General features: G+C 36.1%; 1 protein-coding gene across 3 annotated transcripts in view; it reads right to left on the bottom strand.

Annotated features, from left to right (window-relative positions):
* LOC107691467 (probable palmitoyltransferase ZDHHC21) overlaps window positions 1-14,447 on the bottom strand; it is a 42,402-nt gene that overhangs the window by 11,063 nt on the left and 16,892 nt on the right. For 2 of the 3 annotated variants that reach the window (XR_001634539.1, XM_016490071.1), the window contains exons 7-8: window positions 12,782-12,898; window positions 6,435-6,478 (exon numbers count right to left, since the gene is read on the bottom strand). Coding sequence is in view for 2 of the 3 variants with exons in the window: in XM_016490071.1 (XP_016345557.1) it covers window positions 6,435-6,478; window positions 12,782-12,898 (161 nt within the window). In the remaining variant the exon portion in view is untranslated. The remainder of the gene's footprint in view (window positions 1-6,434; window positions 6,479-12,781; window positions 12,899-14,447) is intronic. The other variant, XM_016490072.1, reaches the window with a different exon arrangement.

Raw genomic sequence — 14,447 nt, 5'->3', positions numbered from 1 at the left:
GGACCGTATATTGATAAGCCACACCCTCGAAGGCGAATCTCAAGAATCGCCTGTGACGAGGGGCTATCTGGATGTGAAAGTATGCATCCTTCAGGTCCAGAGAAAAGAACCAGTCTCCTGAGCGAATTTGCGCGAGAATCTGTTTCAGTGTAATCATCCTGAACGACCTCTTCATGAGGGCGCGATTCAGGTGTCTGAGATCGAGGATGGGTCGGAGGCCACCATCTCTTTTTTGGGGACGAGGAAGTAACGGCTGTAAAAGCCTGACTCGCTCTGGGCTGGAGGAACCTTTTTCATGGCTCCTTTTGCCAGCAAATTCATCACCTCTGAGCGCAGTACGTGAGCGTCCACGCTCAGCACTGAGGTGGGGACCACGCCGCTTCGAGCGAATTAGAGTGAATATCCTCGCTTTATTATCCCATAACCCATCTCGACACTCCGGGGATGGCCTGCCAGGCCTCGGCCCGCGTGACGAGGGGTTGAATTAACTCGGGTGACTGGCCGCACGGGGGCAGAACACTTACGAGTAATGGAAGAGGAAGTTTGCCCTGTCAAAGAACTGCGTGGAGAGCGATGCAAGCGGGGGCCTTGCCGGCTTTAATCTGATCGATCATACCCGCGAGTTTGCCATTTCTGCCTCCGAGTAACTGGGAGGAGAGAAACACCAGAGGCGGGGTTTAGCAACGCACACAAAAATGTGAAGCTGCCCGCATTTCACTTTGATCTGCCTGGGAGGATTAAGTTGCTCGTATAACGAGGTGCACCGATCCTCATGTGTAACAGCCCATTCTGGCAGTTTTTGGCGGGCTTTACCGCCATAGGCTCGTGCAGCTCCGCTGCCAAGCCATTGGTTCGTTTTTTTAAGCTCTGCACGAACCAATGGCCGTGCAGTTTCACTGCATGAATGAATAGGCTTCAGTTCAGGAGAAAAAAGGCTTTTTTCCCATATGCGTCTAGCAAGACGCAGTACGAGTGAAGTATCGAAAGGGAACTTTCCTTTGTATGTTTGCTCGTTATTTCAATTGATTCCTGTTCAGTGATCCTGACTATTACTGTGTTAATTATCAAATATTTTTACTGTATAGTTTGGGAGAAAATTAATGGCAAATTCACCCCAAGTATCTGTGCACCTTTGCACTTTTACATCATGTCCCATTTTCAAACACTCATAAAATTCTTTCCTTTATAGGTTTGCTCATTCTTTCATTGATTCCTGTTCACAGTGACTCTGACTATTACTGTATTAATTTTCATGTCATTTTACTTTACAGTTTCTGGGAAAGGCAAACTCACTCCATAAATGTTTTTATAGAGTGTATTGTTGCACTCATGTCCCATTTTCTAACATAAAGTTTCCGTTTTTGAATTAATTATTGTGCAAACGTACCATGCTTATTACCATATGAAACTGACTCTTGTTTTATATATAGTTTTGGACAAAATTGCTGGGAAATACTCTCCTGACGTCATACACTCAACCTCTTTTTACATTTTAATTGTTAGTGTCACATTTAATTAAGTTAAAATCTTCATTTTAACCTTAGGAACTGATTATGTTCATCCCCCCTTTGAGCAGTCCTTATTTGTGTCCATGGTTACTAATTTCTAACCTTTAGTTAAATTTCTTATGTCTTTGCTTTTATAGCCCTGAGGTTGTTGTATTTGTTTATGGTGATTATGCCTGCAAAGCTATTATTTGTTTTGCTGTGTTTGTTTACCATAATCATCAGTCTATTGAATAAGTCTGCTTAGCTGCAATTTCTTGTTTCTCCTTACCTGTAACTGATAAATTAAAATTGTATTGAGATGAATTTTAAAATGATCTATCTAAATTAAAATCCAGATACAACAAGACACTGATCACACAGGTAAGGTGACAACACAAAGAAAAAATAATATAGTATCAGTGCCGTTGTTTGAAAATGACCACACTTTTATTTTAATTTTACTTAACTTTAGTTTATCGTATTTTATGTACTTTTATAAATATTATACATTTTATATAAATGCATGCAATTTATATACATTATACATTTATTTATTTATTTTGCCTTTCTTATTTCAGAAAACAACGTTGTGCATCTTAAAGTTCCCATGGCATGAAAATTTCACTTTATGAGGTTTTTTAACATTAATATGAGTTCCCCTAGCCTGCCTATGGTCCCCCAGTGGCTAGAAATGGCGATAGGTGTAAACCGAGCCCTGGGTATCCTAAGGAAAGCTCATTGTGGGACTGGCTCGTAGTGGCTGAAATTCTGCACCAAGGCTGAATTTCGGGAAAGAGACTTCAGATACAGTACTAGGGACCACTTAGGCCTATATAAAAGCATCCAAAAAGCAGCATGTCATGGGACCTTTAAGGAATAACAGCACTTTGGGCATGCTGTTGTACATCCCATCAGACTGCCTACTGTGGCTTCTACACCTGTAAACATTTATTGACTGTCTTCTGCACACTGATGCATACACCTAAAATCATCTTCTCATATTAGGCTTTTGTTTAATTGCATAAAAAATTACATATTTGCATTTGTATCAGTGAAATGTCATAACACAGGTTACATAATCCCTATTATTTCTGTATTTTAGTCTTAATAAAACTCTTGTTTAAATTCCATTAGGTTGTATTGCAGTCAATCAATTAATAGCCTACTGTTATTTTAAGGTGTCATTGAGTCTTGAAAGGTGCCTAATAAAATGCATTATTATTATCATTAAATTATTATAGGAGTAAGCTGCAGCAGAGGCTGTGGCAGAATGACACCAAGGAGTTCTGCAGAGGCATGAGGACTATAATTGGTTACAAGTTTTCTGTACAAAAAACAACAACAACAAACAAATAAAAATAAAGGAAAGGAAACCTCAACAATTTTTTCCCATCAAAACATGATTCGGAAGGCCAAATAAAGTGCTTTTGCTTTCGCCTAGAAACACACAGCGTCTCCCTGACATGGCTGCTTCAACACTAACTGCGGTTACTGAAACCACGCCTTCTTTCTTTGCATGCACATTTGGGCAGCATTATGCTAATATTTCCACATAGTGAGGCAGATATGTGGGGGCGTGTTAGAATGAGCCGTTTTAGGGGGGCGTGGCAGTCTTAACTTTGATAAAGAATATCTCTTTGGTTTTGAGACTTTAGTCTTTGCAACTTCAGGGATCTTATCTATGCACAATCAGCTTGTAACACTCCAAAAAGAAAGGAAAACTTGAAATCACATCATATGACCCCTTTAAGGCATTTCACAGGATGCAAGAGCTAAATTAGTATCCAGTAAATATAGTAAGCCAGGTCGTATTTTGAATGTCATTAAATAGAACTTTCCAGACTTCTTTTTGTGCTCTTAATTACTTATTAATTATTATTTGAAAATTAATACAGTAATAGTCCGGGACACTGTGAACAGGAATCAATTGAAAGAATGAGCAAACCTATAAAGGAAAGATTTTTATGAGTTTTTGAATATAGACGAGCAAACCTGTAAAGGAAAGATTTTATGAGTGTTTGAATATAGGACATAATGTAAAAGTGCTTATGCACTTAGATGCTTGGGGTGAATTTGCCTTTAATTTTCTCCAAAACTATACGGTAAAAATATTTGAAAATTAACACATAAATAGGCAGGGTGACTGCGAACAGTAATCAACAGAAAGAACGAGCAAACCTATAAAGGAAACATTTTTATGAGTGTTTGAAAATGGGACATGGTGTAAAAGTGCTTATGCACTTAAGACTCTTGGGGTGAATTTGCCTTTACTTTTCTCCAAGACTATACGGTAAAAAGACTTGAAAATTAATACAGCAATAGACAGGGTCACTGTGAACAGGAATCAACTGAAAGAACGAGGAAACCTCTAAAGGAAATATTTTTATGAGGGTTTGAAAATGGGACGTGATGCAAAGTGCTTATGCACTATTATTTAGATGCTTGGGGTGAATTTGCCTTTAATTTTCTCCAAAACCACACAGTAAAAATATTTGAAAATTAATACAGAATTAGTCAGGGTCACTGTGAACAGGAATCAATTGAAAGAACAAGCAAACCTATGAAGGAAATATTTTTTTATAAGTGTTTGAATATGGGACATGATGTAAAAGTGCAAGGATGCACTCAGATGCTTGGGGTGAATGTGGCTTTAAATTTTCTCCAAAACCATACAGTACAAAATTTGAAAACTAATACAGTAATAGTCAGGGTCACTGTGAACAGGAATCAATTGAAAGAATGAGCAAACCTATAAAGGAAAGATTTTTATGAGGGTTTGAAAATGGGACATGATGTAAAAGTGCTTATGCATTTAGAAGCTTGGGGTGAATTTGGCTTTAAATTTTCTCCAAAACCATACAGTACAAAATTTGAAAACTAATACAGTAATAGTCAGGGTCACTGTGAACAGGAATCAATTGAAAGAATGAGCAAACCTATAAAGGAAAGATTTTTATGAGGGTTTGAAAATGGGACATGATGTAAAGGTGCTTATGCACTCATGCTTGGGGTGAATTTTCCTTTAATTTTCTCCAAAACTATACAGTAAAATTACTTGAAAATGAATACAGTAATAGTCAGGATGACCGTAAACTGGAACCAATTGAAAGAACGAGCAAACCTATAAAAGGAAATATTTTTATGAGTGTTTGAAAATGGGACATGATGTAAAGGTGCTTATGCACTCATGCTTGGGGTGAATTTTCCTTTAATTTTCTCCAAAACTATACAGTAAATTGACGAATATTTATACAGTAATAGTCAGGGTGACTGTGAACTTGAATCAATTGGAAGAATGAGCAAACCTAAGGAAAGCATTTTATGAGTAAGTGTTTTTTTTATGAAAATGTGTGAGAATGCACATTGAGTTTTGGAGTGATTTGCCTTTAATTTGTACAGAAAAATTCTGATGTTGCTTTATGGTCTTTTTAGGGTTAAATTACGTTTTATGCAGACATATTTTGGGTCACCGTGAACAGCAATCTATTGAAAATATCAGCAAAAGTATAAAGGAAACGCCGTTATGACAGCTTCTTTAAATCCATTTTGAACGCTCCCAGCACCCATACAGTAAGTGCGCGATTAGACGCGCAGCCAAAAAAAAAGTGCGGCTGGCTTGACCGTGTATATTCAAGACGCGGCTGGTTTGACCGCAGTGAAAAAACGCATACAAAAATTTCGGATTCAGTGTGCAGAGACCTTTACTTTAAAAAACAAAAACTTATATTTAACGAATGAAAAAATGCTCCAAACGTTTTTCTAAATTAACTTAATAAAAAAAAAAAAAAAACGAAATATAATCATTTTGCCATTACATACAAAACTGAGCTATTTTAATAGCTGAAAGAGTAGTATAAGCTGTTTTGGGAGAAGGGGGAAAAAAAGATGGGCTTGGGTCGGGCTCGGGCCGGTAATTCTGATAAGCTGTCAGACAAGAGCCGGGCTAGGGCCTAAATATGAGGTCCGTGCAGGGCTCTGCTGCCTTTGTCTTGTCCTCACTCAATTTAAAGACTGCGGTCTTAGTCACTTTTGTCTTCTCTTCCAGATTAACTGAATCATGACGTTCATGACGTTCACTCATGGGCATTTCATATTCAAGCGCGAATGAGAACCGTTTTGCAGGGGATGCCAGGTGTTCGGGGAAAAAATAGAAAAGAATATTTGAATCTCAAAATTGAAAATCGAATGCCAACCCACCGAACGAATATTCGAATAATCTAATATTCTGGTCCAGCCCTATAAAATTTCAAGTGTTTTTTTTAACCAGGTGTTTGACATTTATAGTACCATTCAAAAGTTTAGAGTCGGCAAGATTTTTGAAAGCCTCACCAAGGTGGCATTTATTTGATCAAAAATGTATTAAAAGTAATAATATTATGAAATATTACAATTAAAAATTACTGTTTTCGATTCTAATATAATTTAAAATGTAATATATTCTTGTGATGGCAAAGCAAAATTTTCATCTGCAATCATTTTAATATGATGATAGATCAAGAATCACTTCAACAGTTTTAAAAAACAGTTGTGCTGCTTACTACTTTTGTGGAAACTGCAATTTTTTATTTATTTTATTCTTTGATGAATAGAAAGTACAAAAGAACAGCATATATTTAAAATGTCTTTAATGTCACTTTTGATCAACTGAACGTGTCTTCACTGAATACAAGTATTTTTTAATAATGAAATGAAATTAAATAAAAAATAATATAAAAAAAATAAATTATAATAATAACAACAACATCTTACAGACACCGAACTTTTGAACAGTAGTGTATATACAAAACCAGTGATAGACAGGATAGATAGATAAACAAACATTTGTTTGATTGGACTTTTGAGTATTTAAGCTGTGACAACTAGCCCCAGTCTCCATGTAATGATTGCGTAGATGGCATTACATTATTATTAAATGGCTGAAATGATGCTGTAAGTTTCAATACTTACATGTCTTCCAGTAAGTGTGACATCTTCTCTATAGTAGTTGTGTCCTGTTGTTGAAAAAAAAGAAAGATATTGCTTTGTATCACCCCTGAACTATGAACATGTAATTTCTTATAAATTTAAGAGACAATACATTGACAACTCATGAAATGATTTATGACAGCAAGCCAGTGGATTCAAGGGGGTGAATTGGATCTTTTTTGATCCTTCTCACGCTGTGAGTGAAAACTGCTACAGTTTACACTGAGACAAAAGAGAGACAGTGAAGCCGACAGCAGCAACACTCCCTTGGTGCCCTCCTCACCTTGCCAAGTTGGCACAGGGGCAAAAGGGAATCTGCCTGCGGACAATGAGACTGCATGCATAGGGATGCTAAAATCCCCCCTGCTTGCCAGGTGAAGAGACGCAGCAAAGAGACAAAACAAAATGAATATATAAATAAGGTGGGATTAACAGAGGCGAGACTGTTTGTGTGAAAAATGGTGGACGTGTGACTGACAGTGGCTTTCTAGAACAATATGTGCTTTGTGTGTGATACACAAGATGAATACATAAAAGAAGACTCTATTCCTGTACAGAGTCATGTATGCATGTCAATGTATATTATGTACAGAGTCAGACTTGAACTGTTGAAGTCAATGACTGAAGTCAGATTCACATTGTGAACCGCTAGAGGACACACTCTTGGCCTGGAGCAGCCAGTGTCATGCCAATTCGACCTGGCTGCAGTTCAGGCTGAACTGATCTGAGCTCAGAGAGCATGCGTGAGAAAAGATCTTGGCAGGGATCAATGGTAAAGTCTGCTTCCTCGCTTGCTATGACCGGCATGAGGCTACGCACTAACCACCCAGTCAGACGCTAAATCTTCTAAGACATCACAACACGGGATAGCAGGGTCAAGGTGTAGCTTGAGTGTTAAAGCATTGGGACTTTCGTGGCCTTTGGATAAGGAGATGGCTTAAAGGCAGGACAGGACAGCAGATTAGACAGCTTAACATGCAGTAATAAAGTACTTAAGAATAATTTGCAAACTATTAGTTTGTAGTTAATTCAGTTTATAAATTGTAATCTCTACATTGTTAATACATTAACAGGCCAGTTGAAATAGGATAGTTCCTAATTCATTGTCACTTTAATTGACAAATTATTGTTATTTTTTTTTAATTAGCTTATATGTAAAGAGGAAATAATGTTTTTATCCTTTGTTTTTTACTCAATGTATGGTAACGCTTACTGATGCATTTAAATATATTCTCATGAGCATTTTTTGTAACATACATTTACTTACATTTGCAGAGACACATATTTAAATAATTGTAACTGCACATTTTCATTTTTAATATGTACTGAAAAGTGGCTAAGTTTAAGGCATAGGGTCATTCATAAAAACAAAGTTATTACTTGTAAAAAAAACTTAAAGTAACATTTATGTGTAAAGTGACTTGATAAACATATGCTTAATGTTTCTAACCATTTTAGAAACACTTATCGTTAATTCCATTAATGTCTAATAAAGGTAGGTTATTGCCTTTAATTTAGTATTTTCTGTGACCTAATGTAAGTGACAACTATATACTCCTGGTAACCATTAACAACTCCTTTACAATTGCATTAATTGTACATCAAGTTAGGTATGGTTAACAAGTTGTTAAAGGGGTCATATGATGCGATTTCAATTTTTCCTTTCTCTTTGGAGTGTTACAAGCTCTTGGTGCATAAAGAAGATCTGTAAAGTTGCAAAGACTAAAGTCTCAAATCCAAAGATATATTCTTTATAAAAGTTAAGTCAGCCACGCCTACCTAAAACGGCTCGTTCTAACACGCCCCCACATATCTACCTCACTATGTGGGAAGATTCATAAACACATTTCATTACACCAAATACACTAAATAATGTTCTTTTTAGCAGCATCATATGACCCCTTTAACAAAACATTTAAGTCTTTACATACGAGCTAATTAAGCAATAATAATTGGTTAATTACTGTGACAATGAATGAAGAACTCACTAGTTGTACATAAAATTAACGTATTAACAATGAATAGACAATAGTTTATAAACTATGAATTAACTATAAACTAATAGTTTGCAAATGACTGTGCTTTGTTACTGTATACTTATTATGAAGTGTTATTAAGTCAGTTACATCAAAACACCATTTATCAATACGCATACATAAAGCCCATCAAAACTGAAACACAGAAACTCAACCATACTTGCTTGATGGGTGAGAGCAAACCTAATTGGTTCTTGCGTGTCAAGCAATCATGTTTGAACTTTCGTTTACCATTTTCGATGAGCTTTTATGACCTCTGATCAATGTTTATGTAAATAAAAACGTAAACTAAAATTAAATTAAACCTGTAATATAAATAAATATAAAGCAATCACGTCTTTTCAGAACACCTGGATTAAATTGCCAGAATCATATGGATTATGTTTACTATGTTTTTATAAACTTTTTGAAGTGTCAAAGTTTTGGTTGTTTGAACTTTCAATGGAGGGACAGAAATCTCTCAGATCCCATTAAAATATGCTCACATTGTGTTCTAAGGTGAATGTAAATCTTATAAGTTTTAATTTGTGTGTGAACCAACCCTTTAAATGCAATGCATGTAGCTCCACAAAAAGGCGAATTTACTACGTATTACTTGGCAAACTAAATAAACTGTATTATAGGTAGATTATTCTCTGAATGTTGTATTATGTGTGATGGGACAACCACCTCCTTTAAAAATGGTGGACATGAAGTCATGAAAGCCAGAACAACGCTCAATTTTATGCAAATGTGAGTAGGTAAGGATGGGTACCGAGAACCGGTATTTTTTTGGACCGGTACGTAATTGGGTCAATAAGCTATAATGGGTCAATAATGAGTACCGATAAGCTTCAGGAAAAATTATACTGTCATCGATACTTGCATTGTTTTATCTCCGTATAACTTCAATGTTAAAGGGTTAGTTCACCCCAAAATGAAAATTCTGTCATTAATTACTCACCCTCATGTCGTTCCAAACCCATAAGACCTTCGTTCATCTTCGGAACACAAATTAAGATATTTTTGATGAAATCTGAGAGCACTCTGACCCTCCATAGACAGCAACGCAATTGTCATGTTCCCAGGTCCAGATGGGTCCATTTTTCATTTCTTCATTTTGTGATGCTACGAGAATACTTTTTGTGCACAAAGAAAACAAAAATAATGACTTTATTCAACAATTCTTCTCCCCAGAGTTACCGTCTTCCGCCATTTTAGAGAGTGTCACAACGCATACGCACGCTTTCCCCTAAGCGTAAACAACGCTGATTACGCAGTTTACGTTCATGCGCGCACTTTCCCCCCAAACGTAAACAACGCTGATTACGTCGATTACGTACTTAGGGAACTCTCCAAAATGGCGGAAGACGTAACTCAGGGGAGAAGAATTGTTGAATAAATTATGTTGTTTTTATTTTCTTTCCGCACAAAAAGTATTCTCGTAGATTCGCAAAATTGAAGTTGCACTACTGATGTCACATGGACTGTTTTACCGATGTCCTTACTATGTTTCTGGACCTGGGAACATTAGAGTTGTGTTGCTGTCTATGGAGGGTCAGAGAGCTCTCCGATTTCATCAAAAATATCTTAATTTGTGTTCCGAAGATGAATGAAGGTCTTACGGGTTTGGAACGACATGAGGGTGAGTACTTAATGACAGAATTTTCATTTTTGGGTGAACTATCCCTTTAACAACGAATTAGAACCTGATGCTTGTCATTTTCCTTCACTTGAATGATGTGGCCGACGTTTGCCCGACGTGCGCGTGATATCCATGCACATGTGCTGTGTGTCTTTGTGTGCGATCAGTCATCGCGGCAAGAGTGAAACGTTTGAAAGTGTGGGCTTACGTTACAAAACTAGGCGACAAGAGTATCAGATGCAATATATGCAGTAGTGTAATAGTGAACGAAGGAGGCAACACTATATAATGAAACAGTGTTACAGAGTATTTGTTAAATATAGCTAACAAAATATATATTGTGTGTTTGATTGGTCCAGACGCTACAACATTCACATCAAATGTTGATTCGGTAGAGTTACACTCACGAGACTTATTCGTAGGGCTGGGCGATTTTCCCGATTAATTCAAATTTATTGTTTTGCCACGATTGTAATGATCCAACCGCATGTCGGCGTACGTGATTAACCGCTCACGTGTGACGCGCTCTGTGAAGGACCATTAATTTAGCGCTAAGCGCCATTCATTTACACAGAATGCGCTTTTGTATTGACAAAGATGCGATAGAACTACTACTGTATGTCTGATATTTCATGTTTGCATCATGGTGACAGGCTGAAAGCTGCTGTTGTTTTTACAGAACATTTATAGTTAATTATAGTCTACTGGTGTTATACCTCCAGCCTTTTTTCATTTGAATTACCGTGACTTTTGAAATTTTTAAAAAGCATTTTCCTCGTATTATTTCTGAACACATAATATGTATAAGACAGGTTTGTACAATATGTACTTGTAGTTTATACATCTTTTCTGATATTTAACAAGTGATCTGTTTAACATTTACATCATGTTGACAACTTCATGTGTGCTGAATATAATTTTCTTTAACTAGAGGGTTAATAAAGAAAAAGTAACTTGAATCATGTTGTAATTAAAATTTCAAGTTGACTAATTAAAAATCGTAAAAAATCGAGAATCGGTCAAACATTCTAGAAAAATCGAGATTTTAATTTTGTGCAAAATCGCCCAGGCCTACTTATTCGCAATCACAAAAGTACATTATTTCCGCGTGCTTCAAAGCCTTGCCGGTTAAACGTTTTATTCGCGTGCTGTTCTAACATGTGGTTATTCAGAGCGTGTACACCCGAAGCGTCCGTACACTAAAAGGACGGTCAATCAGCACCTGCTTAACTTAGTTATCTTAATTATCATCTGATTGCGCTAATACTGTCAAAAACACACAAGGTTTACATATAAACACAGTTAATAATGTCTGCCGCTTGTCATTAAAGGGATAGTTCACCCAAAAATTTAAATTCTGTCATTATTTACTCAGTCATGTTGTACCAAACATGTATTAATTTTTATTTATTCTTGTGCTGAACACAAAAGAAGATATTTTGAAGAATGTGGGTAAACAAACAGTTGCTGGTCCCCACTGACTTTAATAGTAAAGTAATAGTCACTGGGGACCAGCAACTGTTTAGTTTCCCACATTCTTCAAAATAACTTTTTATGTTCAACAGAAGAAAGAAACTCATTCAGGTTTAAAACAACTTGAGAGTCAGTAAATGACACAATTTTCATTTTTGGGTAAACTATTTCTTTAATGTTAATAAAATAAAACACAGAGAAAAAAAACTCACTGCTCTTGACTGAAGAACTTTAATACAGTTTCTAAAGTTCAGCAGTAATAAAATAACTTGAAATTTTCAACAACCTTTTCATATCTTTTTGCACCAAATAGTATCGATAACAGTATCGATAAGTACCGGTATCGATAAGCAGTAAAATGTAAACGATACCCATCCCTAAATGTGAGTGTAACATATTTACAGAGAAACATCAGAAGTAACGTAACTAGATTTGCATTTTTTGAAGGAAATGCAAGTACTTGCAAGGCTACCTAAAATGTTTTAGGTAGGTTTAGGTTTTAGAGTTTGATTCTGTGTAAATAAAACATAGCATCAGAGCTGTATAATATACTGCTGTCATGAAACACAACATGCATCTTGTTTCCTGTCCGCTGTGCACAAGAAATTAACACCAGCTATGTATGTGACATTGCACTGTAAATGGCTATATATCAGGGGTGTTCCTGCTCCCAGAGTGCCACCTTCCTGCAGAGATTCACTCCAACCTGCTGCAGAAACCAAACTGCTAGTAATTCTGAAGACCTCGATTACCTGGTATAGATGTGTTTAATCAGGATTGGAGATAGACTCTGCAGGAAAGTGGATCTCCAAGAGCAGAACTGGACAGCCGTGTTATAAATGGTTAAAAAGGTATAAGAAAGAAAAGCCAATTGCAATTCAGTGTGTGGGTAAATACCAAAATGATGTCATCTCTGCTGGTGAGATTTTGAATAATAAAGATTTTATCAATGCATCAAATCTTACTTTTGTTAAAAACTTTTTTTTTTTTTTACAAAAGATAGAAAACGTAAGACTAAAATTATCTACAAAAAGCATTAAAGAAGTCTTTAAGTTAAGTAGTTTGACTAGAGTAGAAAATCCACACAAGAAGATGAATCTCACCATAACAAGTACAAGTAATTTCTATGACCAAGTCGGTTAAACCTACTAAGATGACAAACTCATTTGCTCAGTTAAAGAAAAAGCAAAACTTACTGCGAGGATGCCTTTGACTTGTGTGTAGAAAAGGCTGCTCATTCCACCAAACATGATCAGCCCCATGAAACAGGACCCACGTAGAAGAGCCAACTCATGATGTACTGCAAAGTCAGCCTAAAAAAGACAAACATGTTGCATATGTGCTATAAATGCTCATGAACAAATGAGACTATTTCCAAGTCATATTGTTATGCTACACATGCACAAAGAGGATTTTCGCACTGCAGGCATTTAAAGGAAGTGATGTGACATATTTTGCTTGTTTCCTTTTACTGAAGGTTTTTCTGTGTCTATTACACAAAACACATAGAAACACACACAAATACACAAAATCCACAATATTTTGCTTCTTGTGGGAAAGCTTTTCCAGGAGATAACGTCACTATCTCTCCCATACAGCCATTTCTGTGCCCATACAACATCCCTCGCTTCTCAGCTGCGTCTGTTTACTCACACACAATGCTCCACAGAATAAACAAAAACAGGAAATTGAGCGTTATGGGCTTTTATTTGCAGGCGGTCTGCCATTGCCATGATGGCTCAGCTGTTCAGCTGCATTCAAGTTGGAATGATGCTCCTTTGAATTTAAATGCTCTGACAGAAAATACACCACTATATTCCTAATTCTTGAGACATGCGACAAAACAAGTCCACAACTTCACCTGCCATTACTTTTTTAAATAGCCACTCTAAAATTTCCACTCTGAAAATTATCAGCGATGATCACTAAATGTTCCTAACAAAAATGTATAATTTTATTAGATTTTTTCAAAATGGTGAAATCGCATTATCACTCACTACTTAACCCCAATGCCACTAGCCCTCAGCCCACAACTCTAAAATATAAGATTAAAAACTTTAACTTCAGAAAAACAGAAATATAACATTAAAAAAAAAACACTACTATTGTCTTGACAGCAAGAAGAGGTCTCTACTTCTGGTCAACATTGTCGATATTAATGAAATCTAAATCAAATCCAGACTTTATCCTGAAGGTCTTATTTCCGAATTTCATCTGCTGTAAGTTCATAAAGGTCACACTCTGGTGAGTTTTATAGTGGGTTTTTTCTTTTTCTTTCTTTTTTTTTTTTTAAGTAAGTGTTTTAATATTTATATTTCTCTGTCTTGTGTAACAACTACGTAAATTACAAGCATTTCCAAAAATCACTCTGTAATAGGGATGTCAACGATTAATCGAGGTTTGATTAATTGTCAATAAGAGATGTAATCGATTAAAGCTATCGATGGTCAATTAAGCAATTTTGGGGTGCTTGTGGCTCATGAGAAAAACACATGCAAGCGACTGTGAGTGACGTGGCGGGGCTGGATCTTTTGCGAAAATAATTCACTGATGTACAAATTGTGCTTTTAATCTGATCCAAACTTTAAAAGTACATAAAAATAGAAAAAATAAAAAGTAATTCAACATGGAACGCAATAGAAATTTAGCAACTAAGTCATGTTTAATTATAACTTCCCCAAATAATTGTTTCATATCGGCCTCTGCGCTTTGACAGGCCGTGGGACACAGGCAGGACAGAGCCCATCTCTTTTCTCATATCTTCATGTTTTCTCCCAATATTCCAAATATCAAGCAAATTACACAGCTTGTAAATGGTCAGAAAAGCTAATTATATATATATATATATATATATATATATAT

This window comes from Sinocyclocheilus anshuiensis, unplaced genomic scaffold (genome assembly GCF_001515605.1).
Source record: "Sinocyclocheilus anshuiensis isolate Anshui unplaced genomic scaffold, SAMN03320099.WGS_v1.1 scaffold514, whole genome shotgun sequence".
NCBI lineage: Eukaryota > Metazoa > Chordata > Actinopteri > Cypriniformes > Cyprinidae > Sinocyclocheilus > Sinocyclocheilus anshuiensis.
This window is presented reverse-complemented; position numbering and strand designations above follow the sequence as displayed.